This window comes from Etheostoma cragini, chromosome 23, assembly GCF_013103735.1.
Source record: "Etheostoma cragini isolate CJK2018 chromosome 23, CSU_Ecrag_1.0, whole genome shotgun sequence".
In the NCBI taxonomy this organism is placed as follows: domain Eukaryota; kingdom Metazoa; phylum Chordata; class Actinopteri; order Perciformes; family Percidae; genus Etheostoma; species Etheostoma cragini.
This window is the reverse complement of record NC_048429.1, coordinates 9406654-9433584: the sequence shown is the minus strand read 5'-3', so window position 1 is coordinate 9433584 and position 26931 is coordinate 9406654. Positions and strand designations below refer to the sequence as shown.

Here is a 26931-nt window from a genome sequence, read left to right as displayed (position 1 = left end):
TTTATTTTTATAGGACAGCTGAAGACAGAGAGAGGGGGAATGACAACAGCAAAGGGTAGCAGGTCAGAGTCAAACTTCCAGCCGCTGCAGTAAGGAGTAAACCTCTATATATGGGTGCGCGATCTAACAAGTGACAACCCAGGCGCCCTTGAAAATAATTTCCATGGATGTTTTTTACTCAGAGTATCTTCCAGGTTTATGACTGCATTAATTTTACCTTGGCTATATAACTGTGATGGTTCACTCTGTCCATTCAACTTCATGCTGGGGGATCCGAGTTTTCACACACATGTCACCAACAAGTGCCCCAGCTGGGTTAACTGAAATGTCACTCAGTATCGTTACATGCAAAATATGCACCAATTTTTAATGCAATGTTGATGATTGATAGAGAGGTTTTTTTGCACTTCTGTTTTTGTTACTAGAACTAAAGATCAGAGGGGATCTGTTAAAAAAAAAAGTGGTGAGATACCAGGAGTTACAGTAGACATAAACTCACTTTAGACACATATATTCACTAAATATGCCTTAAATACCTGTACTTCTGTAAACCTTTTAAACATTTAAACGTTTCAAATGTTATTATTATGTTATTTGGATGGGATTCAATTACAGTACAGACAATTCGGAAAGTGAATTTATTTGACAATTCAAAAGTGATGCCTTGTAAAGGTTTGATGTATTCATGTTTACAGACCACAAGAAACTGAATGCGTTTTCATCCTTACACCAAATGTAGTTCAGTTACACCTTTAGTTTTTAATTAAATCAATCAATCAGTTGCAGCCCTGTGAAGTGGTTAAGTTGACGATGTGAGTATAGAGAGTATAGAGAATAGAGTCTTTCTCTATTCATGTATTCTCATCTACTGTACTGTTTTGCACTTTTAACTTAGAGTTCCAGGCCTGTGTCTGGCTATGACCACTGCACTGCACATCATCAACATTTTAACTGCAAGGTATATCCTGAGAATACCGTCATTTAATCTTCTTCTGTGTCATTGCTGAAATCATAATACATTGTGATTTGAACAATGGTACATTAACCACCCTTTATGCAAACTGTATATACCAGCAATGTCTAAAAATGTTTTTTAAAAACTCCTCATACAAAGTTTTGCTTGTGTGTATCATATATGTATCACGTATGTTGTCTTTGTTTAAAGACTCAAATATTAAAAACATTTCCGCTGTATGTTTGATTTAATTTTACCTACATTCTCACCTCTATTTGTATGTATTTAGAAGTGTGCTATGTATGACTTGTTATAAAACACAACAGTAATGTCACTGGAATGAGGATGTACACACTGTCACACTGTAGGAAGATGAGAATTTAAACCACTGGAGGTCATCAAAAACAAGTCACAGACACAGTCTCTCTCGTAATATGACCACGTGTTTGAATCTACACTCCTGATAGTGACAAAAAAAAAACATTCAAAGTTTTACAGGGATAGCATAAATTGCAGGGCTGTTTTTTTTGGAGGGTATTAGAGTTTAGGACTACATGTGAACCTTATAAACCAGAGATTTGCTACTGACTCTCCTGCATGAAACCGTATGATGTAATGCTTTTACAATCTCCATTGCTTGCCAGATTCATGGTACAAGTATTCATAATTTGCCTCCTGGGTTAGTGCCGAGCCGCATGCCAGAAACTATAAAAACAAAGCACACAATGAAAATAAAATAAGAAAAACATTTATTTTTTTACGCTCACAATTTTGCTGCCATAGTGTCCTTTATCAAGGCACAGCTATGATGCTCTACTTGGTGCTGTACATTTACAGGTTATATTCTACTGAAATTAAAACATTATGCAACATTTAAAAAAAAAAATTCGAGACCAGTGGGTGGTGTTTCGACTGCATTTTTGATCAGGCAGACTTTCAGCTCTATGGACGCCATCTAGATGCGACAAAGGACCCATTTTAACCATCTCGCCTGTACGCCAACTGTACGCGTGCCTGAAGCGTTGCAGTTTGGACGCAACACGTTTTTAGATTTTATTGTATTTGATCGATAAACCCCACGGTTTCTACAAAATGAGTTCCCAGATTACTTGTGTCGGATGGGTGGCGAAAGGCATTGCCAAGGGAACCCCAGACAAAGTAGGTTACATGTGGAGCTAGCGAACGTTAGCCGACAGGCGGCTAATTTGTCAACATGGCAAGTCATTTAAATGACAAACCTCTAAGCCTTTGTTATACATTTCTTTTTGGCTTTACAGCTCATGTGTCACCTTAAACTGTCTAAACAAAAACTATCGTGATGTAATGCAACGCATTTTGTGTAGTAACCGTAGTACAAATATTACATTTTAATACACAAATAGGAAATAGGCACTAGAAGAATTACAAACTTGTAGTGCCGCCTATTTGTACTGCATGTATAATTAACACTGAGGTCACTAGTTTTTTTTTTTTTTGTATCTACAGCCTTAGGTTTTAGTTAAAATAACTTCAATTCAAATGTGCTTTATTGGCATGAAAGTTTCAATTACAATGTTGCCAAAGCATCAATGTCACTACAGACACATCCAGTTCATGATACGTCAAATATATCAGTATTGCAATACTTTCTGCCGTGGTCCATAGGCTCAAAATCCATTGTTTTACCTATCAGCAATAGGGACTTAACAGACTTTTATTTAAATAAAAATCTTCGAAAGTACAGCTTTATTTTTTCATTTTATTAAAGTGGATGGGGAAGTTTAACAGAGTAATTTGAAAAAATAAACAATACAAGAACAAGTAATTAGTGCTTGCTGTGAGACTTTTCTGATAGACAATGACCATATTATAGTCCTTATTATTCAGTTTTTGTTTACAGCTTTAGCCTTATATTTTCATTTGTTGTGAGCTGACATTTCTTATGGTGACTACCCAGTGTACAACTGTTTCACTAAAGATTTACGATAACTTGCTCTACTAACTTGTTAAATAGGAAGATTTGATAGCATACTGGAAATGTGAATTGGTGCTTTATTAAAGTGATGATGCACAATAAAACAAAACATTCAAGAATTAAATCCTATTTTTTTTACTAATATCACTGATTTTGATTCTGAGTGTATTTGTGGGACTCACACTATACACATTATTGTGCCACACACATAAAAACCTTAAGTCCTCCTTTTACTACCAAGGATAAAGTGCCACTTGTCCAGCCATGCCAAAACACTTCTGCACTTCAATAAACAATTGAAAAAAAACTAAGTTAAACATCAGTCAACACAGCGCTTTGAAGCCAGAGAGCAAAGTCCACGAAAACCAAATTCTTTCACCCAGGAAACGCTCGTTTGTTCCTTGGGAATGTCTTCATCCAACCATGATCTTTTTCCTAAACGTAACTAGTCGTTTTGGTACATGAGCTTACCTGTCTCTGCATAAGGCTCACTTTTTCTGTCCCAACTCCACTACCACAGCCCCTGAAATGACCGTCATCTAGCATTGCCAGTAGCCAGTTCACAGTTACATATTATCGGCTGAAGAGGTGCCGCTGGTAGCCCACATGCTCTGACGCTTGGATTTTAACATATATCTAAAAAAAAAAAAAAACTAATAACAGCAGAGACAGTGATATAAAGACCAGAAAGGCGTGAAATCACACGCATCCCTCCCAGCAAATCGCACCCTGTCTATTTATAATACACCATCTCTCTCTCTATCTCTCTCTCTCTCTTTCTCTCTCTCTTTCTTGTATCTGATTAGAACTTAAGACACATGAGTTTCCCAACTTGTTAAAGCAGAGTTTGTTATTCCATTTCAGGTTGAGTTGAGCCAAGAGGAGCTACAGCGCATTATTGCTGAAGCGAAACAGGAGCTGGGGTATGTTGAAATAAAATACACATTACTGCAGTAATATTTTGCCTGTCAGTGAGCGCTGAAGGGAAATAAAATATTGCAGCTCTTCCCCAAAAAGCAGAAGCTGATGTCATGTTTCATGTTTTTAAATCTACTCTGCTAAATCAGGGAACTAGCAGCCGAGGATGACGATGAGGTTGATGAAGGTATTGCATGTGAGGAGAATCCGGATGGTAATACAGCGGACGTTGCTGGAGGTTCAAAGGATGAGACTGAAAATGGAAAGGAGGAAGATGATGAGCTAGCAGAGTATGGCCTGGATAGATATGATGAAGAGGATGCAGGTGAGGGTAATAGGTGGTTATGTCCAGTATGTGTATACGGTACAATACATTTCTACTCATTTTGTCTTACCTTTTGTGCCTATTCAAATGTTGCTGAGAGTCTTGATCTGACCAATCCTGGATCTGCTGTTTGTCTGTCTTCAATTTAGCGACCGCTAGTCTCGGTGACAGTCTGGCTGGGCTTACAGTGTTCAGCTCTAATGAGGAGGATCCTTACATCACCATCAAAGACACAGTAGGTGTCCTCAGTGATCTCATTCCTACCGATTCAGTGATGCCTGAAATCAATCCCGAACATATACAGTAGCTGTGAAAATCCAGATAAATTGAAGAACAATTTTGGATTCGGGTGTGGGAATGTCATTTTACAAAAACAAGTCAAATCTAGTTTTTGGTGTGAATCTTAAGGGGGGACAATTTCGATACTTATTGTATCTTGTCAAAGCAACATTGCTTAGCTGTCTCTGTTCTTCCCCTAAGGACCAATATGAGCGAGAAGACTTCCAAATCAAGCCCACTGACAATCTCATCCTAACCGGCAGGGCAGAGAAGGACTGCTGCAATTTGGAGATCCATGGTAAATATCCTCATATGTGATGTAACGAGATCACACCGAGTTTTCTGAAGACCCAGGAAAATATCAGTTCTTTTGTTTGGATATTGTTTCAGTTAAGATTACTAGCTAAATGCATATCAAATGTAAATGTAAACATGTATTGTCAAGCGTTTATATTAGAGAATTCTCAAATATAAATTAAACACTTTATCTCTTGTTTTACAGTTTATAACTCCGAGGAGGACTCTCTGTATGTCCATCATGATATTCTGCTGCCAGCTTACCCACTGTGTGTGGAGTGGCTAAACTTTGACCCCAGCCCTGGAGAAGGACCTGGTAAGAAAATTCAGTTTTGCTCAGGCAAACCTGTTCTTCTCCAGACCTGGCCTCCAATAATTCAGTTCTAACTAAATATTTCTCAGCATTATAGGTTATCTTAAAGTGCTCATATTTTCCCTTCCCTAGCTTCTGTGCATGTGCCGCACCCAACAAAGATGGAATAGAAGCGTAATGCCTCACTCTGTAGCTAAAAAAGAAAGCTCAACACACAGGGTGAAAAGAGGAGCTGCAGCAATGCGCAGTACAACAAAAATATGGTGTTTTTTTGAAAATGTAACCGTGTAAGCCTATTCTAGCACAACTTCTAAATACAATTAAAACCCTGAAAATGAGCATGATATGACCACTTTAAAGCTATAGTGCGTAGTTTCTGTCTCCCCCATGAGGAATTGTAAGTACTGTAATGACAACAATTTTGTTGTCATTACAATATTACACAAGCCTTCAGTGAATGCTTTACACCTACACATACCTCTTTTCCACACAGTTGCTAGTAGCCAAGGAGGACACAGAGGATTACAAAACCTGATGGTCATTATCTTTTTTGTGGAGCTAAGTCTTAGTTTGAGACTGTGTCGCTTAGCTTTGTAGCAACACATTTGGCAATGGCTTAAAATTAATGGACGTTCATGATTATGAAAACACACTAAAGGTTTAAGATAACTAAGAAGCTAACTAACTTAACTAAAACTAAGAAGTATCTATCTAATATTTGTAATGTGCACACGCCCCTGTGCTTACCTAACCATGTTCTGCTCTGTTTGCTTACTCCAGGTAACTACGCTGCTGTGGGCAACATGACTCCTCAGATTGATGTGTGGGACCTGGATGTGGTGGACTGCTTAGAGCCGGCCTTCTCCCTGGGGAGCAAAAAAGCCTCCAAGAAGAAAAAGAAGGGGAAGAAGGTACAAGCCTGTTCTTACACTGTCTTATACAAGCATCTGCATGCTGAGAGTGAGATCTGATAAAGTAAATTTAAAGGAGACACATCATCATCGTAGAACATGTTTACATGCTTTAATGTGCAAAAACACATTTTTCTCATATTGTGTGTGTCTGAATATACCTGTATTTACCCTCCATCTGAAAGGCTCCGTTTTAGTGCCTGTCTCTTAAAGCCCTGCTATAGAAAAGACCAGTCTGCTCTGATCAGCTTGTGAGAAAAATATGGCGCACTTTTGCAAAGCTAGTTCTCAAGCCGTGAGTGGAGATACTCAGGTGGGGAACAGTAGGTTATATTCTAATGGGAAGGGAAGTCAAATCTGAATGGCCTGTTAAATCACATCTTTTCTCATTGATCAAGGCAGCTCACATAAATCTGACTGTGTTGTCTTATTTCACAGTTAGTGGGTTGGTTGGCACTCCACACACCCAAATGTATACACAAGCACTGAAAAAGTGAGTTTTACATGATATGTCCCCTTCAAGGGGAAACTGTAAATCTGTGATGAACAATATTATATTTTTGGGACTCAAGTCTTGACTGTTTTTAGGATGTGTAAAAAATGTTTTTACACCCTTGATAGAAGACATGTTTGTCCTGCTCCCCTTCATTATTGGTTATTGGAAACCATCTATTATTACTGCTTTGTTAGATATTAACACATTGCGCTCTGTTCTGGTCGATGCTAGGGGGCAGCGGCAGAGCCTGTCGAGGGGCACACAGATGCAGTGCTGGATTTATCCTGGAACAAACTAGTCAGGTCAGTATTCTGATGCTGAAACATTGCAAAAAGGTACTGGAAAAAGGTTATCAAAAAATGCCCCTAATGCTAGTCAGACATGCACGTATTTGTATAGGCTTTTTAAGTTTTTTTTTTTTTTTAACAGTGTGTTTATTGCAGATCAACCTTGGGTACAGAGCACATTTGTTCGTACAAGCAACATAATTTTTCCGTTTTCTTAGGCTTTTTAAGTTTACCCTTTATTTGTTCTGCTAAGATTTTATCCATATATTTGTGATGTATCATGACTGTGTATGTGTGCACTTATGCAACTAAAATTCATTATTTTACAGTAAAACAAATCCACCTTTTCTTACTTAGAAATGTGTTGGCCAGTGGATCAGCAGATGACACAGTTATCTTGTGGGATCTTGCTCAAGGAAAACCAGCCACAACTCTGCGCAAGCACACCGACAAGGTATTTAAAAAGGGAACTTCAGTGTTTTTACAACATGCACTCTATTTTCCCATGTTTTGTGATAAAGTGACTAGCAATGACAATTTTTTTTTAATTGGTCTGAGATTGATCTTTTTTTTTTTTGGCACTGGCAGGCTCAGATTGACATTATACGTATCTGCATATATTATGGAAATTACCCTACAGAGAATTGTCTAAATATTAAGCCATGACATTGAGAATTATTTAGATGACACTAAGCAACGCTTTTTGTACTGTACATCCAACACAACATACTCTTCCTGGCACTCCTCTCTTCAACTCAATGCGCTGTCTTCCAGCAAAAAATCACCTCTCACAAGATTTCCGAATGAGATTTTTCCTTTTAGCGAGATTTGTTTAGAACCAGTAACAATCCCAGCGGATCAAGCACAAGGTTAAGAAAAACATCTAATTTCTCTGTAGGGTCCTTTCCATAATGTTGTCAGACAATTAAAATAACAACTTGAGCTTTACATTGGCAAAACAAGCTTTTAGTGGATGTACATTTATCTTTCGTAATTGCCCCGTAGGATTATATTGCAGCCCGATTGGAGGTATTGTTGGTATTACATCCTCAGAATTTGCAGCCTTCAACTTCTGGAAAACATTTTTCGTTTTATCTTTCAGGTTCAGACGTTGTCATTCCACCCATTTGAGGCACAGACTCTGTTATCCGGATCATATGACAAGTAAGTGTAATTTAGCATTGTCATTAGTTTTTAGAATGAAGTGAAAGGAAAAAAAACTGAAGATTTTCTTTTCAGGACAGCAGTCCTGTTTGACTGCCGTAGTCCCGACAACAGCAATCGGACCTGGAGGTTTAGTGGTCAGGTGGAGCGTCTGACCTGGGACCACTTTTCACCATGCAACTTCCTGGTATGTAATCATATTCTTCTATTCCTGTGTTAAAGGAAATAATCCATCCACATTCGTTTTTTTTTTTAATTTAGAAGCTTTGGCAATTGTAAATAATGATTATATGGCTGTTGTATGGTTTATGGTCATTGTGCAATAAACCTTGTTTGTCCCTCTTGTGCTGTTGCTCTCTCAAGCTCAGCGGTTAACTTGAGTGTGTGTTGGTTGTGTTTCAGGCCAGCACAGAAGATGGATTTGTCTACTGTCTGGATGCACGCTCAGATAAACCTGTTTTCACCCTGAAGGCTCATGATGCAGAAGTGTCAGGTGTGTGGGTTTGTGTGTGTGTGTGTGCGTGCGTGCGCGTAGTATATTCCTTATTTAAACAGCACAAATGATTTGGCACTTGTTGTTCTGCACTGTGTAGAGTCACGTAGGGAGAATGAAATGCTGGGTTTACATTGTTGGTGCATACCAGAGAACGTGGGACAACTTGTGGCTTCTTTATTTTTAGTGAGTGCTTGAAAACATTTTGGTGAGCACAGTAAGTAACACCCAATGGAGCCAGCAAGGCCCGTCCTCTTACACGATTTCTAGCGTGTAATTTGCAATTAGGTGAATTGCGAGTTTGGTGGAACTGTCTGTCAAATCTTGAATACACTTGCTCCTTTGAATTGTTGGACAACAAAGCGCCCCGCTTAGGTTATACGTTTTTTTTCATGGTGGAATGAAAGGCACATTGAGTGTACAATAAAAGAAAATCGCATCTAAAAATGTCTTCAGGTTTGGACCTCAGTAGCCAAATCAAAGGATGCCTGGTCACCTCATCAGCTGACAAACACGTAAAGATTTGGGACATTCTGGGCAACAAGCCCAACCTGGTGCACTCACGGGATATGAAAATGGTAAGAATTTGCATGAGCGTGTAGATCTCAGATCCTTTCACTCCAATGCCTTCTTTTATTATTTTGCCACGTCAAAGTCAGGAACTTTGTGGTTGTTGAAAGAGTCAAAACAACTTCCTTTCCCACGTGTGAACAGGGTGTGCTGTTCTGTGCTTCATGTTGCCCGGACCTGCCCTTCATCTATGCCTTCGGGGGACAAAGGGATGGCTTGCGGGTTTGGGATATTAGTGATGTTGCAGCAGGTATGGTTTCCTTCTTTCTCTCCAGACAATTTGTGCAGTTTACTGAAATCCTATTAAAAGTTGAATAATTGTCTTTACAAAGATCACCACTGACCTTCTATTTATAAATTCAGTTCAATTAATGATGCTCACATGGTATTATGTTTGTTTCTAGTGGCTGGGGTGTTTGGCAGTCGAGAGCGTTTGGTGCCGAACACAGGATCACAGGCCTCCAGCACTGCAGCCACAGCACAGATGGAAGTCTCCTAGTCCCACTCTGGATGCATCAACAGCCTGATAAAGCATCAACAGCCTGATAACATGAATAAACTGAGCAACAGATCAAGCTGCGACGCTTGTTGCAGTGTGCCTCATAGCGCAGTAGTTCAAGGGGGAAGGTGAATAAATTAAGCTGCATTGCTGAAGGATTTAAATGGTTGGCCAGAATCTAAACAGGACCTAAAACACCTGAAAACGTGTTCAGCTTGTCTCTCTGCAAAGATAACAACAGTAGCTTTGCAAACTCAAAAATGTGTTAAGGCAAAAGAGGTTGTTGTTTTTTCATATTCCTAGTAATGAATATTTCCAAGAATTTTTTTTGATTTTCAGGTGAAAGTAGTTATTTGAATTACCCTGAATTGTTTATATTACTATATCTTTTCATTTTGCCTTTCTTTGTACATATACAAATGTAATATGTTACTAAAACTAATTTCACATGAATTATTGCACACCTGGGTTTCCTGGTAATGAATGGTAAAATTAAATATCCAAAATAAGCCTGTGTACTCACATCTGGACAAACTGTTAAAAGATAATGGACTTATTAAAATTCTACATATTCAATAAATAATTAAAGTCTATAGAATGTGTAAAACGTATTGTTGTTATTTGGAAATTTGAAACCCTCAGGTCAGTGGTGGACTCAGACTACCTGAGGGGAAGGGGTAAAAAAAAGGCACCAGATGCATGCGGTGGGTACTTTTATTAAGTACACTTCATCTTTTCATCCTCAAAATTGGTACCCTCTACAACTTTTGCTTTGAAAAAAAAAACTATTTACAAAGGACATTTTATATATATATATATATATATATATATATATATATATATATATATATATAAAAAAAATCTTGATGGCAGACCGAAAATGCTGTCTGACAGAATTTGTATCCCACTATAACTTTTTTTTGGAAAGTAGTAACTTCTCCATATTCACCAATGTTATTAGTTATGATCTGATGGCCTTGACTATCATAGTGAATTATGCATGAGGTACTTAAGAAATACGTATGTACAAAACTCTTTACTGTGTTTTGTTTAAATACAGTTTTTAAATAATACAAAAGAAGTGAACATTTTATTTAAGCATATAGTGCATTAATCAGTTGAACTAAAATAGTGTTTATTATGGAAAAGGTTGGATTATTTCTGTATGACTGCTGGTCGCTTGAAAAGTGGAACAACAATGAGGTCTAGCTTAAATGCTAGGACGGAACTATAAGAGTGGCGCACAGCCGAAAATAATTCAGCATGGCGTCAAGTCATTTGTGCAAGCTTCGCATTCTCTTAACGCGACTTTCTAACTGTACCACACGACTACATGTACAAAGTAAGTTCTGCTTTTTGTCAGGTATTTACTGGAGGTCATAATTAGTTTACCGTTTATAACCGTTAGCGCAACGGTGTTGGGAGTATAAGCTAACAGAAGCTAACCTTGACAGTTTGATAACTAGCAGTAATGTTATTTCTACTGTACAAAAAGTATTTTCTCTAAAAAATCAAAAACAAATCGTAAGCGGGCGCCATAAATTATTAACGTTACATTAACATTACATTAAACGGTGTTCTGAAAGGGTTTATGCTTTCAAATGCGATGTAGCTACAAGTTCTAGCTAAGAGACGTTAAAATTTGTCCTGCTAACTACATAATTGTAAAAGTGTCTGTCTCACCTGTTGTTTGGCTTTCTGTTGCAGCATGTGTGGTGCCAATGCGACAGAAGTCCAGTGTCACTGGTCCTTCACTTGATGGCCCGAACTGGTAGGCTAGAATGTTAAGAGTTGAAACGATTGAATTAAAATTAAGTAAAGAGTGCACCAAGTCCCACTTAGTCTAGCTACTCTATGGCACTAAGTCTTGTTTAATATTATACAGTCTATGGTATAAAGCTATTATGATTTTTATTAACAATTTTTAGCTAATGATTATCAGTATTACACAAAATGAGAGTTCAAGTTGCATATTGTGCAAAAGTGCCACATTTCCCTTTTTTCTTTTATCAATGCATAACAATAACAAAAGCAGTCGTTTTCACTGAAAATGGTGGGTCACTAGATTTTTCCAACAATGCTAATTGAATTTGTATAAAATTGATCATCACAAGTTTAAAAAAAATACTAAATGAGAATCTAAAACGTCAAGTATTAAATGATAAATGTGGAAAAAAGGTCATACATTTGCAGAAGACAGTTATTGCAAATTAATAAGCTGAATGTAAATGTGAAACATCAATACAGAGGTGTAAACAGTTGTAACACAGAATGTAAAGGTATGCAAACTGATGGTTTTAGGGTTAAGTGACATGCTCAGAGCTCAGACCTCAAAGGTTTTAGTCATATGGTGATGGACAAGATGTTAGCCTTCTTCTTACATTCCTGGGTGTTGTAGTGGAGTTCTGTCCAAATGAGGCCCTAAGGCCTGTCAAATCTGACTGCAATTAATTAATTCCCGCGCCTTCTTTTGTTGGACTTACATTTACCATACACAAGGATCAATTTGAGACGAAGAGTTCAGTGTAAGCAATTGACTGAGTACAGCATATAAAATGTACAAACGCAGCTGTGGGTTCACAAACGGCATCTTGGTTTCCCTGGTATCCAACATTTAATCAGAGTTGTTCCTCTAAGATCTCATCTGAGCACTCGTCTGAGTTTTTCCTATGATTTTATTCTCTCCTCACAGGGGGGTGTCTACTAGTTTCTAGACAGAAACTTATTTTCACAAACACACACAAGGTCGGGACCTTGTGGTTCAACTTAACTACTTGTCCTGTGTTCCTGCTTATCTGTCTCGCACACAACTCTTATGCCATAAAGGCTTAACCTATTGTTAAAGGCTCAAGCTTAACCTTTTATGCATCAGTGACATATCCTTGAACCACTTCCTCAATGACTGCACGTAGCTTCTTATGCAATGTGTACAAGCATAACTTTAACTGCTAATATTCTACAATGGCCGCTCCATCTTGGTGATGTGCTAAGAACTAAGTGGAGCACAGTTGCTGCACCTTGGTTATCAGGTGGTGCTCACTATTTTGGAATTAACGTTTGGTTGTGCTGTATGAATATAAGTGTGGGGACACACTAGTAGTTTTGTAAGTTATGCTAGCTGCGTACTTGGCCCGTCTGTAAATTATTGTGAACCAAATAAATGAAGAAGAAACATAATACATATTTTGGAGTATATATGTAAAAAAAAGAATACTTTTTAAATAGGTTTTGTTATATTCAGGACAATAATCTCATTTTCTTGAATTTAGCAATGTGGAAATCGGTGTGACCTCAGATGGGAAAACCATAGTGTGCTACCATCCTACTGTCGACGTTCCCTATGAGTTAACCCAGGTAAGAGAGTGCTCTCTAGCCTTATGCTGTATATATCAACGTGTTAGTTGTCATATTATCTAATAGAGTAGCACTATTTCTACCAAAGAGAGAAAGCAGAGGCTCTAGTTGTTTAGTATTTTTTATTTAAGAAGACGTTTTAAGGAATATTTTAACCCTTTTAAACTACTAATTCACAGTTGTGCATCAGGTAGACTAATAACAATAATCGGTAAAAAAAGATGACTGTAAATTGCTTCAGGATTGCTGGGAATTGCCAAATCATTTTAAAATATGCAAGAGGGAACCTTGTTTATGACAGTAAATCTTTGCAGCCTATAGAACGGCCAGACCCCTTGAACAGCCCGGTTGAGACCCACGACCAGATTTTAAAGGCCCACCTCAGCAAGGAGGTGCTGAAGGACAAGAAGGGGCCCACTATAGAGGAGCTGAGCAAGATGTTTTTCACCACCAAACATCGGTGGTATCCAGTAGGACAGTGAGTACATAAATAACACAACATTTTTATTTTATTCAGGTATCTGCCTATTTGTGGACATAGTACTGGCCTATCATAGATTATTTCTTGATGTTAGGTAGATCTTGGTCAAAATTAATTTCTGTCACTGTTCAACTTCACAGGTACCACATGAGACGCAGAAAGAGGGATCCCCCAAAGGATAGATAGTTGAAGGCCAAAGTTGCAAAACTCCAAATGTTTGTCTGTTTTATTGTGACAATAATGTATAATAAACTGTTAAATAATTCTGAAGTTTTCAGGAGTTTTTGAGTCAGTGCCACTACAATGCAACAATGATATGCCGTTGAAACTTATACTTTTATTTTGTTTAGTCCACTGCGATACTGCATACACTAACTGTCCTAGATTGTATGGCCTTTTATAATTTATCCTGCAAATATGAATCTAATGGACTTGGTGCACCAGTAAACCTTAATTCAAAAGCCTGGGCAACAGATTGTAGCTGTGGGGGGGGGGGGGGGGGGGGGGGGGGGGGGGGGGGGGGGGGGGGGGAAGTGAATAAATATTGTGTATGCTAAACAAAGTATATCATACACTTGAGTGTTTTTGTGAATGTAAAATGCTTACCACTCCAGCATCAAATCTGTCTCAAAATTACTTTTAACTGACCTTGGTGAAGTAAAACAAAATTGTAGAGAAGTTTTGCATAGTGTAGTTAAGGTCCTACACACTGCAACACACATTGAGATCTAGAAAAATGTATCTCCCAAATGAGCAAACACCGACATAAGCTGGTGCTCCTAAAATGTATTTACATGTTAGGTCCCTAGAGCATTTAACTAAAAGAAGTTGACTGCCTCAAAGTGACTACATTATGCATTTAGGTGGTCATTTGAAAGCCTTCTCTTTTTTTGTGGGTTGTACAGACTACTGTACCCATACGTACATACCAGATTTTTCAAAAGAGCCCATAGAAGAACATACCTTGAACCAAGCTCTATTCTAAAGTACGTGAACAAAAGCACATTGAATGCAAATATAAATAAACACGAACAGATTTAAAATGAACTATTCAATTGTTAGATTAATTTTACGATTAGTATTCATATCCATCTTCACACATGAACAGACAACAATGAACAGCAGCATCTTTCCTTACGTCATCTGAAGCCACCGGAAGAGTGAGTTAACTGTCTCCGCCCCGGCACCTCAGTCAATCCAACCTGAAGAGAAGGCGAGTCCACGGCTAAAAATATAATAGCTAACACAAGATGGCCGGTTTGCCTCGTAGGATTGTAAAGGTACACTTTACACCGGACATTGTATTTATATCTGCTATAACCCTTGTGTGGGTATTTTGTATGTGGTGAGAATATGGACGTACAATTACTGCCATTCAATTTGTAGCCTGACGTTAGCAAGACTAGCACAATTAGCTCGCATCTAGCTAGCTAGTTATCAAGCTAACTCGCTGATCTGTGTCTGCAAATGTTTTGTTTGCCACTTCCGTTTACTCCCTTCTGTCTTAAATGTGTTTAGTTTGGTTAGAGTATTGTTTTTGTTGTTCTACAAATTGTAGTTTTCACATCACTGGGCTGCTAATATTATAGTATAGATCAACGAATTCTGACAATTTGTCATAGTCGCCTTATGAATGGTTTCGCTATGTTAGCTAACGTTAGGCTAGCAGCGGTAGCTTCGGTGATTGATACACATGTCTGCGGTGATGTGAAACGCTGTCCTGTTGGTCTCAAAACATTAAAATGCTTGTAATTGAGAAAAACCTGTTCGTGTTGATTCTTTTCTATAAAACGAAACAATGATTTAGGGAGGAATCTAAGGTCTGTTACGGTTTCCTCCCTCAACCTCACCGCGACTTCACTGGGCCAGGCCCGGGCAGCTGTGGGCGCGATCAGCCTATTCCGCCACATTTAGCTGCTATTAGTCGGATTAAACTGGTTTTCTCTGCCAATAGTATACCGTTGACTAGGTGAAAACACGACACAAGCTTCCACTATGAGAATCTGTAATTTGTTTTCCTATCTTAACGAAGACATGAACATTTTTGACAACAGGATTTAACTAGTTTCCTTCTTGTTTCCTGCAGATGTTCCGGTGCACCTGCTTTATTAAATGCCGAAATATGGAGAATGTTACTATTCGTCCTTTAGATTATCAATTAGTAATTAATTGCTAATTTAATTAATTATTGTTAATAACTATTTTGATCATTATTTAGCCGTTTTAGTAAGATGCTCTAAATTCACTGGTTATCGTCTCTAACTGTGAATATGCTGGGTGAGTTAGCCTTAGGGGATACTAAACACAATGTGTTTGGGATGTTAGGGTGGGCAGGACAAGCAATTTCCAATCCATTGGGTTCTTGGTAATTATGATGAACATTTTTATTCAACATTTTGTATACCAAAGAATCAGTATTAGTTTTTGTTTTGCACTATTAGTAGCTGCATTCCAAAATTGATTACAGCAAGTTTAACTTTAAATCTGTTAAGTAAAATGAAGTTCTTTGTGTGTGTATTATTTAATGTCAGTCATTGTACAGTACATCAGAAGTGTCCCAGACACTTGGCTACCTTGTAGTTTTTGTGTTAAACAATAGCGTGTGGAATGGAATGTGATTTTGTCTTTATGTGTCTGAGTTTGGAAGTGTGGGAGTGTGACTAAGCAGGGTGAAGGCTACACCTACAGCACTGTTTTTCTACTCAGAAATGTCAATAATGGTGTTATGTATTTCTCATTCTGACCACACTCAGGAGACACAGCGGTTGATGGCAGAGCCTGTTCCAGGGATCACGGCTACTCCGGATGAAGGGAATGCACGTTACTTCCATGTGATCATTGCAGGGCCTCAAGACTCTCCTTTTGAAGGAGGCACATTTAGACTTGAACTATTTCTTCCTGAAGAGTATCCCATGGCAGCTCCCAAAGTACGATTCATGACCAAAATCTACCACCCCAATGTTGACAAACTGGGAAGAATATGTTTAGACATTTTGAAAGGTAAGAAAACATGATAGTATCAATTAAATTTCATATTATATATATGTATGTATGTATGTGTGTGTGTGTGTGTGTATGTGTGTATATATATACACACACACACACACACACACACACACACACACACACACACATGTAGTTTTTCCTGGGTAGAATCAACCACTTTCACAGCTAATTGCAGGATTGGAAAGTAAAACGTTTTGCTGGCATTGTTTTCGGTCAAACCCTAAAGTGAATAAAAATAAGCAGCACCATAAAAAGTTAAAGCTACATTAGATAATATCATCACATACCTTTCACCATATCTAAAGATTGGCATGGGGAACTTTCCATAAGATCATCTCTCAATGCAAATCAAACGAGATTTTGGGGTAACTGAAATAAGACCATGCCAATCTCTATGTATGGTGAAGGGTATGTGATGATGGGGGGGGGGGGGGGTAATTTTAATTCCAAAGGTCAAGGGAACTTTATCAGGATGCACAGCATCCTGGATCCATGAAATAACTTGCCTTTAAAATAAAAATCTGCCTGCCTCTATGGGAATTTAACATAGGGGTGTGTATACTCATGCCCCCTGTATTTTAAGGAAGAACATTTATTTGTTTAGGATACACTATTCATTCATAAAGACAATTGGTGTCCTTAAAGGTTGAATTTTTCCTGATTATTTTAATTAAGGCATTAAGATCAATTGCCAAAAGATGTTTTTTTATTTGATATAATTTTTATTCCTCTTTAAAATAATTACTATTAACACATTATTAGACTCCAGCTGTGTTAGTTTGTTTTTGCCAGAATGAGATGAGAATTTTTTTATAATGTGAGATGGCTGAAAAGCAGCTGTTATAGATGCAGAAAGCGATCTTGCGGTATAAAGCCACACTAAGCAGATTTGATTACATCTGTTAAATCATGTTTTGGGTTAAACAAACGCCATGTAATGTTTATTTGACAAGAGCAGAACAGACAACAGCAATAGGGTTGCTAAACTTGCTCTAAAGAAAATATTGGAATGGACTGTGCGACTTGTCCAGTGATCTGCCGTTTGACACTAGCTCCTATTTTATTGTTTTTGATTCATTAGATTTACTAGCTATTTACTAGAGTTTTCCATTATCAAGTAGCCTTAGGGTAATTTAGATCTCAATTAATGATGGGCATCATCTCTCATCCATGAGGGTTGCTGCTCGCGGTCACTAGCATCTTAGTCCCCTAATGCCAATGCCATATTGCCCTGAAGTTTCCCTCATTTTCGCTAATTGGAGCTGCTGTTTCTCTTTTTGCGTCTTTTTTCCAGATAAGTGGTCTCCTGCCTTGCAGATCCGCACAGTGTTGCTATCTATCCAGGCGTTATTAAGTGCTCCCAATCCAGATGATCCTCTGGCAAACGATGTTGCAGAGCAGTGGAAGAAAAACGAAAGCAATGCCATTGAGACAGGTGAGGAGGATGTTAATATTTCAGTCCAACACTCATTAAAGCACTCAGGGTGTGCTGTACTGAACTACTGTATATTGCCAGTGACACGGGTGGTCCAGTATGATTTTACATTTGTCTGGTGTTCCTATAAATGTATTTTTTTTTTTAAACAGCCAGACCTTGTTGGTTGCATAGTCTGACTGTAAATACAGACAAGTACGGCAGCAAGAAAGCATGGTTGAAATTGATGCTGTTTTTAAGTCTATAAATCATCTGACTGAGATAAAAGGCTCTCAAATTAGAGCAGCATAGTCCAATGAAGACAATTCTTCAAATGAAAGCTGTTATGCTGTTCTCCCAGGGTTGAGAGTTTTGATGGATTACAGTTGTTTGTCCCGTGATGTCCATGTCTGAGGACCCTGTAAAAATAATCTGTGAGGCGTGTCTTGATGGCTGGGCAGCACTGCACAGGCACCATAAAATAGTTGGAACTGTTAAGACACGGTTAAATATGTTACAAACAACATTGTTAAATGTCTGAGAAGGAGCCAGTGTCAGAATGTGTAATAGAGTGTAGGGCTGTACTTCTACCAATTTTGTCAGTTGAATCAGATTTGGCTGTTCAGTACGAATATTCATACTGTGGCGGAAGCACGTTTTATTTGACAGTTTGCACATGCATGGTGTAAGAGGGCTTTATGACATAAAGGCAACAGCCAGATGTACAGACCAGCATCTGCACTCTCCTCTATTAAACAAACTAAATGTTAATATAAACACATCACACGTTCCTTCTATTTTCATATAGACTGTCAAACAATGCTTTAATGAACTGCCAGATTTTTGAAGGGCTTTCGGTGGGACGTTCGGGGTGACAACTAAGGAACTGCAGAAATGTGCAACAACTTTTTTGTCGACCCTAGATATCAAACAAAAGCCAATAAGATGCAGTGAGCTGTAAATTCCCAATTTTTAAGCAGAACGCAGAAGATATTTTCTCTGAGCCTGACAGCGAAAACGCACATGACGCGGAGGCCATTCTGTACAGTGTAGAGCAGCAGGATCGCTTCTCCGTTACGGAGAAATGCACGTCTTGTATGATCACCCAGGCGTGCATTCTTGCACGAATCTTACTTCGCACCGCTTCCTGTTTTGGTGTTTTTCGCTGTGACAGGGAAAAGTCGCTCTTCCTTCGCGCAGTTGCCTCCCAGTCACTCGGACTCACCCTGGGTCCAGGTCCGCAGCTGTATGTACCGTTAACAAAAACGGAACGAAAACGCAGAAAAGCGCTAAAGCGAGGAGTGCTCACTCTGCAGCTACTTCTGTGGACCGAAATTTTCCCGGAAGTAGCTGCGCACACTGACACAGCACAGTGGAGGTAGACTAGAGACACAATAGTTTAGCCTATAGCTTGTGCATCAAACTCTCTGAGCTCCCTGTGATGACCGATCAAATTGTTTTGTTTGGCCAACAGTGCAAAACCAAAGATATTCAAGTTAAAATGACATAAAACAGAAAGCCAGCAAAACCCCAGAGAAGGGTATCTGGAACTTCATATTGGTAAAAAAAAATCAACATACTGAATCGACTACTATTTTTTATAATGAATTCATTGTGAAGTAATTCACAATTATGAAGTAATTTTAAGGAAAAATACCAAAGAGTATTGGTTTCACAAAATGTGAATAATTTCTGCGTTTATTAGCCCTCCCTGGTAGAAAACTGAATTTTTTTTTTTTTTTTTCAACTATTTATGGAACATAACAGGCAATTTAAATATGGCAACTTAGGGTTAGGAAAATATTTCCTGAGAATTTAAAGACCAAGCGAATTGGTCCATTAATTGAAAAAAATAATTGGTAGATTATTTGATAATAATAAATATAATCCTTAATTGCACAGCGGTGGCATGTTTGCTTGATAAACTTTCTAAATGATACACTGTTCATTACAATTCACGGTGATTAATTATCCATTAACCGATTAAGTGACTTCATTGTTTTGGTTGTTTCTTTAGAAATACTGTGGCATATACTTTCAGCTACATAATGTTGTTTGATCATGTGCGTTCGCTCTGCAACACTTTCCTTATCCACAGTCCTGCACTATACCCCCCCCCCCCCCCCCCCCCCCCCCCCCCCCCCCCCCCCCCCCCCCCCCCCCCCCCCCCCCCCCCCCCCCCCCCCCCCCCCTCCTCACACCATTCACCACCATTTTATCTTTCTGTCTCTCCCCCAGCCCGATCATGGACCAAGCTCTACGCTGGCAACACTGAAGTATAGAAGAAGAGAGACAAGGCGTCTGAATGTGATTCACAAAATGTACTCCTATTCTGTCAACATTCGAATTTAACGGACACAAAAAAGAGAAAAAAAAGATTATAAGTCCAAATCTATTTGAAAGAAATGACAAGATTTACTGCTGCAGACCTCTGGGTGACTTATTTTCCTCTCGAAGACGCGTTAAGTGTGTGTTAGCCTTTTTTTTCTGTGTTGCTATTTAAATGCATGGACAGAGATCAACACCCTCCCCACTACAGTCTTAGAAAATAACATGCAATATGTTGTCCTGAACCAGGCACATACTGGTACGTTTGCAAAATATACTTGCATTAAAGCTGTTCTTCTTTTAACACATGCATTTGTCAACACATCTGTATGTCTTTTCAGAGAGATGGATGTTCTGTTATTTCAATACGTAGTGTGTACAGCTGTTGTTTCACTAGTCCTAGTAGGCAAATGAAAAATATGAATATGATGATGCTTGTCTTTACTCTTTTTAGGGAATACGGTGAGTTTTTTTGGAAAATAGCCCTTACGCTCTGCAAGAAGGTTAGTTGGATTTCCACTCCTGTGTCTGTGCATACCAACTCGTCGTAGCACTGAACATTTAGTTGTTGGTGGTGCAGCAACTGTAGTGTAAAATCATTTCACATACACATGGGGCACTTAATACTGAGCTCAAAGGTGAGGGTTCCACATCAAAGACACTTTCTGTAAGCATAACACCAATCAAGTTGGATTTTAAAGAAGCTGTAATTATACACTGAAAAACAGAGGGGTGTCTAAAGGCATCTATAGACAACTGAGAGAGGTTTATTCCAACATTTTAAATGAAAAATAAATGTAAGGACCCACTGCCAGTTGCTGTATACCTGCCAAATTCCCAGGCAGAGAATACACAGTACTGAACAGCCCCAGCTAACATTTAAAAGCATTTAGTCCATTGCTAGTGTCAACTTGAGGCCCTAGCGCATATGTAATTTATGTCTCTTTTCATTATTTACATCTTAACAGTTGTTTTACATTGATGAAAAAAACAGGATATTGTGTGAAGATGCCTGAGCCCAGTTAGATGAGGACTTTGCTTATAATACTCTAAAATCAATGATTTCATGTGTAATTTTTTTTTTTTTTTTTTTTAAGCAACGTCTGTTCGGCAGCCTTTTTACTCCACTAATCAATTTTCAGTAAAATGGGGACAGTTTGGGGAGGGTGAGCAGATTACTTCCACATGCTTTTAAAAAGCCATTCCCAACACATTCAGAAAGGTAGAATGACACCCGTAGTTTGTGCCGACAAGGATCAGTATGATGTGTTGAAAATGTCCTTTTTTTAAGGGTGTAGGTCGTTAAACTGTTTTTTTATTTTAATTTTTTAACCGTCTGTCCATGCTATCGATGTTCTGTTCTCTATTTTATTTTCAGTGTTACTTCATTAAAAAGGCATGCACCATAACCAAACTGATATCAGGACAGTTTAAACTAGTATTTCTTTGGGGTGTTTGTTAGAGCTGAGACGTTACGGTGTCTTTGAAGGGAAAGTTTAGGCTTTTTTTCCTTCTTATTTTTCTTTCTTTTTTGTTGGTTTTGTCTTAGTTGCAAAATTGTCTTTGACCAGTCAGATGGTCTCCCCTGTTTTTGCTCGTTCTATGATACTGATCTGTGATGATTATGCAAGTGCATTGAATTAATTGGGTTATTGTGGTAGCAAAAAAGTGATATTACAAATAAAAAGTATTAAACATTAAAGGCTATTATAGATTTTGTTTTGGCTAGAAATTTCCTCAAGAGTCCCTCAAAGTTGCAAACGTGACATTTCCAAACTGTAGGTCGGGATGTTTTTGTTTTTTTTGCCCATAACTCTCTCCGTGATCATATCGCTTCTGTAAGGCTCATCTGAGGGAGGATTGTAACACCATGTTGTAGTAAAATTAATTTCGTTAACAATTTTTTTTTGTGGGTTGATCTCTTGTCTCGCTTCTTTTTGTTGGATTATTGCCGGCTTGGTGTTGCTGTAGTTCTGTTTTGTGACCCGTACTCGCCCAGAATTATTAACCGTTTATAACTGCTACGTTTACTCAAGTCTGGAAGATGGAGCACGGCTTCGAACCTGCTTAATTTATTGTTCCTGAGGGAGTTGACGGTTAATCTAAACCAAGAAACAGTCAGTCACTGGATAAAAAAATAATTGGATCAAACTGATAAATCAGCTCCTTGTGTGTTTTGTCGGTAACTTCAGTACATTTGCATACATGGCTCTTCAAATACTCTGTAAATAAACCGAGTTGAGTAAGTAAGTAGAGGCTTGTCTGGTTTATGTTTTGTGGTGTTTGTGTTCCCTTAAAGGAGAGAAATTACAGAAAAGATTTAATTAAGGTAGGGCGACTGTTATGAATACATTCATGTATCTGGTAAGAATTAGCACAGTAAGAATGCGTCATATTTTTTTTTAATTCAATTTTCTGTCAGCTTTTTAAGCCACTACCATTTAATACATTTTAAAGCAGCCCACAGAATTTGACTTAGGGGTTTCCCAGAAAGCCTTATTCAGAGCAAGTGCATGAACATTTTGCATTAGTGGTATCAAAGTGAAGACCCTGAGACAGCCGGATACACTTTGCATGCTGAAAAAACCTACATTACATTTGCAGGAGGAAGGACCGTTCGTGTCCAGCTGAGGGAGGCATTGTCACTTAAACAGTGGTGAGTCATGCAAAATACAGCACATACTGTTTTTTACTATTTCTATAAAGAGACAAGTGTTTAACATGAACCTATTAAGACTAAGGATTCCAGGTATGTTACAATAGATAATTTAATAGATTCACACTTTTAAAGAGAAATAATTCAGCTGAAATGGATGAATCTGTTGCCTTGATAGGACCTGGTTGACAACTGCTGACATATAGTCAACTACACAACTATGGTATCTCCCAAATTTGTAATAAATAGATCCTTTCTGCTCACAGTTGGCATCTTGACTTGTCCATAGAATTCCCACAAGATGGACATGCATATTTTACCTGGATCAGACCATTTCACAGATTTTTGTTACTAGTTGTGAAGTACTGAAGAATTCTTATGTTTTTGTATGTGTACTTTCTCAGGGTTTGTTAAATGACCCCCTCTCAGTAGTACCCAATTATGTCAAAGATATTTGTCCAGTCAAGGTGTTCGGGTACCTGAGCAAATACTATCTGTATACTTAATCTTTTGCAATTGTTTTGCGGCGTCTGCCTTCCTGCAGGAGGCACCCGTCCTGGAGGCCAGGTTTAAGTGTTTTCATGTTTCCTCACCAGAAACAAAAGTTTTACACTCATGGCTTTGTTTATATGGCAACAGTGGGTCATTCAAGCTGGTATGCAGCCACTCTTTGAGAGGAATTGCAGGAAATGATTCCCCCCACTATCTGAAATACCTGTCTAAGCATTAACTAGGCTTTTGTCTCTCTTGCACCATCCATTGGACGAAAATATCTGGTTGTAGTCAGATTCATGTCCTTAAATTTAACTTAACGCATTTATAAATATGAGCTCATGATCGCCGCCACTGACACAAAAAGATATACATGTTGGGTTTATGTTAGGTTGAGAACAGCAGAACTAACAAATTGAGACATTGTTAGTTATTGTGGCATCTGCTTTTATTGAGTTTGAAGTATCAATTGTAACCACATTTCATGGTTTGTTTTTTGACGGATGAATGACCTTTTTCGTTTGTCAATACAAAACCCACCAATACTTAGCACTGCTGCCCTGATGAGTCCCAAATGCTGGGCTGTAGCCAGGGAAAAAAACACAACAATCTCCCGAGAATGATTTTTAAATATGTAGATTTGCCGTATTTTCTGTGATCAGTTAACTATTTTATCAGATTTTTATTTCCCAACATGGGTTGTGAAAACAATTCTCCCTCTGGGGCAATAAAGACTATCTGAAAGTCTACGTTAATGCTGTTTCAAAGCCTTCTCAACACTGCGAGTACTTAAACTATGGTGGGGAAATACTATTTTCAAATATAAATATCTGCCTGTTAAGTACTACCATCGTTGTTGTTCTTTACTGAGTAGCGGCCTAAATTATCTTTGGTAAAGATCAGTTCCCAACTTGCTATTTAACAAGCCTTTATTCAAGATTTATGAATGCAAAATACAAGATGATACTTAATCAAAATAACAGACAGAAATGAAAGTGGTATTGATCTTCTAATCTAACAAAAAGCAACTTTCACAAAATGTCTCAAGTATTCCCTCAAAGTAGACTATTACTCTTTTGACCAAAACAGATAATTGCAAGCAATCAACAGGGAGTTTGGAAGAACAAACCTACACATTTTAAGAATATGGTCCCCTTGTGTACAGTTTAATTCGCCAGTAAAATATTATTGATTTAATGTCCCATTTAATGCCTTGCTAGCAGTCATTTTTAGTGCCCCACACTCTTTCAGGCAGTTGCTGTGACTCGTGTTGAACATTAGTTCTTGAAAAACTCTAATACTTAATTTATCCTTGCAGTTCATGTCACAGATTACTTTTAAACAACAGTTCACTGCAGCACAAGTACTATTTAAGACTGTAAACACATCGAGCACCATTGAAATTAATCATATAAGATAAATTGACACGCATGACATTTCGTCTCCAATTCAGTGTAAAGTATCATGTCAGTGTATGATGAGGAGCTACAGTCACAGTGATCGCTGACACAGATGACGTGGAGCCAGCATCCTAAAAATAACCCGCTCCTCTGACAGATCATGTCTCGCTGTGACGGCTGACTGCAGGTGAAAACATTGTTGAAAAAAAACATCCTGTTTTGGCTGTCGCGTGTCATCGGCATCAGCACTTACATGAAACCAGACCTGCGTTGGTCAGTGCAGTTTTGGAAATGGAGAGCGTGTTGGGTGTGTTTGTAATGAGAGCTGATGGGTTAGATGTTCTGCTTCGGTTCCTTTTCATTTTTTCTACTACTCTTCATCGCCTCATCTTATTCTTCCTTCCCTCTCCTCTTCCCCCATTACCTCTTTTTCTTTCCTCCCCTCTTGTCCCCCCCTTCCCTTTTCTCCTCTCCTCCTCCCATACCCCTTTCCCTCCATCCATCTCCCTCTGTTACGTCTCCCGACATCTCCATTCCTTTCCATCCTTCCTTTTCTTCTCTCACTTTTCCCCCTTCATATTCTCTTTCTTTCCACTCCTGTTGCCCCTTTACATCTTCTAATTACCCTTTTGTTCCTGCTTCCCTACTTTCACATCTCATCCTCTTCTCCTCTTCACTCCTTTTCCTCCTCTCATGTATCTCACTTCCTCTTCCTGTCCTCACCTCTCCCTTTCCCCTTCTCTACCTTCTCCCCCCTTTTCTTCATTCCCTTCTTCTTCCTTCTTCTCTCCTCTCTTTTTTTCCTCTCCCCCCTTTGCTTCCTCTAACGTGTCTCTTTTTCACTCGTTTCCACTTCTTGTTTCTTACCTATCCTCTCTGTCACACTGGGGTACTGCAGTCAGAGCCCCCACACATTTACCGTCCTGTTGTTAAATAAACATCACTTTTACCCTCCCATGTGTAAAAAAACAACAACAAAAAAACTAGTCCGCCAGCCAAAAGGGAATCCCTCCTTTGGCCACAGCAGGTATCTAGAACCACCTCTCTTATTCTGTGTCTCTATCACTTTTTCAAGAGTTAGATTAGAGATGGGTTTTTACAGCTGTTATACAAGACAGCTGTAGTGGAATACTAATGCATGCTGTGCTTAGATGCTGTAAATTTAAATTAGGAAGGACATTAGGAGGACTATAACTGTTTGATGACATTTGGTGCAGACCATTTATAAAAAGCTACTGACATTCATGGTCCTCTCATGATGAGTTGTAACAATTTTCGTAATTCATTACCATTTATCTAGTTACATCATTAGGTCAACACTTGGTTTTAAGGAAATATCTGCAAACTACTGTCATTTCCCTCAGCTCTACTTTGTGTTTAGTGCTGGTAGATGTTAACATGCTAACCTTTGCATTGCATTGTCACTGGGAGTTTTAGTCTGCTGATGGGTGCATTTAGCTGAAGGGAATTATTCCAAAAAAAATGTTAATGCTTTTTTTCATTTTAATACATTATTTCTTGTAAAATATAATACGTGCATGTTTGCGTATCGGTTTCCACTCCTTATTCTTGGTACTAGTAGCTGTTTGTTTATGTTTGCCACTCCTTATTCTTGGTACTGGCAGCCATTTTTGTTTGCCACTCCTTATTCTTTATTCCTTATTCTTGGTAGTATTAGCTGTTTAGTTTTCCATGCTCACGTAAGGCTTGTATCATGTGGACACATTTTGTTGTCATTTCTTAGAATTACTCATGGGAGCGGCAGAAACTATGCACTATTGCTTTAATAACCAAAAATGTGTGTTTAATTTGCATGATTTTCAACAAACAGTTCCCGGTGGTTTGCGTTGAGGTTAATGGGGAAAATAAATTAGATCTGTTCAGATATTGGAAATAATTATGTCTGAGCACTGATCTTGTCAGATCTTGACAGACACACACAACAAACGTGCATACTTCTTGTCATTAGAGGCTTGGTGGTAGTCTCGCCCAGCAATGTTAAAGAATGTAGAGTGAGCAGAGTTCTAATTTGCAACAATGACCAGCTCCCTCTACATTATCCTTTACATAAATAACATTCTCCATTATCCAGTCTCTCTTTATGGGGCCTGAGCGGTGAAGCCACCACCCAAACATGAAAATAAACCTGCGACTGTGCACTAATAGATTACAGTGTCGGGGGGGAGTCACACCAGTGTAAGTCATGCTGGGGCTGCCCGTGCTGATCAATAATCTGTCAAACTGTGTGCTGACGGGAAGCTTTAGCACTCAGGGTTCAATATGTCTTGTCTGCGTGGCTGTGTTGTGCTGGGGTGGATTTCCAGATTAGATCTACACAG

General features: G+C 38.6%; 4 protein-coding genes and 1 long non-coding RNA gene across 5 annotated transcripts in view; 4 read left to right on the top strand and 1 right to left on the bottom strand.

Annotated features, from left to right (window-relative positions):
* ano6 (anoctamin 6) overlaps positions 1-450 on the top strand; it is a 17314-nt gene extending 16864 nt beyond the window's left edge. The window contains exon 20 of the mRNA XM_034862927.1: positions 1-450. This exon is cut by the window's left edge and continues 1067 nt beyond it. The gene's annotated coding sequence lies outside the window, so the exon portion shown is untranslated.
* Positions 451-1867: 1417 nt separating this feature from the next.
* On the top strand, positions 1868-10063 carry pwp1 (PWP1 homolog, endonuclein). Its single transcript, XM_034862950.1, has 15 exons — positions 1868-2113; positions 3774-3832; positions 3977-4152; positions 4302-4387; positions 4633-4729; positions 4934-5044; positions 5822-5952; positions 6680-6750; positions 7093-7189; positions 7838-7899; positions 7975-8086; positions 8302-8392; positions 8849-8970; positions 9107-9212; positions 9367-10063. The coding sequence occupies exons 1-15, from the start codon at positions 2048-2050 to the stop codon at positions 9459-9461; spliced, it is 1482 nt and encodes a 493-aa protein (XP_034718841.1). The 5' UTR covers positions 1868-2047; the 3' UTR covers positions 9462-10063.
* A 595-nt stretch (positions 10064-10658) lies between these two features.
* On the top strand, positions 10659-13783 carry mrpl42 (mitochondrial ribosomal protein L42). Its single transcript, XM_034862975.1, has 5 exons — positions 10659-10803; positions 11169-11232; positions 12731-12815; positions 13130-13293; positions 13437-13783. The coding sequence occupies exons 1-5, from the start codon at positions 10725-10727 to the stop codon at positions 13480-13482; spliced, it is 438 nt and encodes a 145-aa protein (XP_034718866.1). The 5' UTR covers positions 10659-10724; the 3' UTR covers positions 13483-13783.
* Positions 12105-16430, bottom strand: LOC117938409. The gene is made up of 3 exons (XR_004655379.1): positions 16390-16430; positions 15543-15552; positions 12105-12182 (listed from the first exon to the last, which is right to left on the bottom strand). It is a non-coding gene; the product is annotated as an uncharacterized LOC117938409 (long non-coding RNA).
* On the top strand, positions 14419-21746 carry ube2nb (ubiquitin-conjugating enzyme E2Nb). Its single transcript, XM_034862974.1, has 4 exons — positions 14419-14576; positions 16050-16296; positions 17597-17737; positions 19955-21746. The coding sequence occupies exons 1-4, from the start codon at positions 14547-14549 to the stop codon at positions 19996-19998; spliced, it is 462 nt and encodes a 153-aa protein (XP_034718865.1). The 5' UTR covers positions 14419-14546; the 3' UTR covers positions 19999-21746.
* The last annotated feature ends 5185 nt before the right edge of the window (positions 21747-26931 follow it).

Excerpts from the sequence above, each read along its gene's own strand:
- pwp1 (XM_034862950.1), top strand. The coding sequence starts at position 2,048 with ATGAGTTCCCAGATTACTTGTGTCGGATGGGTGGCGAAAGGCATTGCC. Across the intron at positions 2,114-3,773 it reads CCAAGGGAACCCCAGACAAA|GTTGAGTTGAGCCAAGAGGA; the intron begins GTAGGTTACATG and ends ATTCCATTTCAG. Across the intron at positions 7,900-7,974 it reads TTATCCGGATCATATGACAA|GACAGCAGTCCTGTTTGACT; the intron begins GTAAGTGTAATT and ends TTTTCTTTTCAG.
- ube2nb (XM_034862974.1), top strand. The coding sequence starts at position 14,547 with ATGGCCGGTTTGCCTCGTAGGATTGTAAAG. Across the intron at positions 16,297-17,596 it reads ATGTTTAGACATTTTGAAAG|ATAAGTGGTCTCCTGCCTTG; the intron begins GTAAGAAAACAT and ends TCTTTTTTCCAG. Across the intron at positions 17,738-19,954 it reads AAGCAATGCCATTGAGACAG|CCCGATCATGGACCAAGCTC; the intron begins GTGAGGAGGATG and ends TCTCTCCCCCAG.
- mrpl42 (XM_034862975.1), top strand. The coding sequence starts at position 10,725 with ATGGCGTCAAGTCATTTGTGCAAGCTTCGCATTCTCTTAACGCGACTT. Across the intron at positions 12,816-13,129 it reads TTCCCTATGAGTTAACCCAG|CCTATAGAACGGCCAGACCC; the intron begins GTAAGAGAGTGC and ends AAATCTTTGCAG. Across the intron at positions 13,294-13,436 it reads CGGTGGTATCCAGTAGGACA|GTACCACATGAGACGCAGAA; the intron begins GTGAGTACATAA and ends TCAACTTCACAG.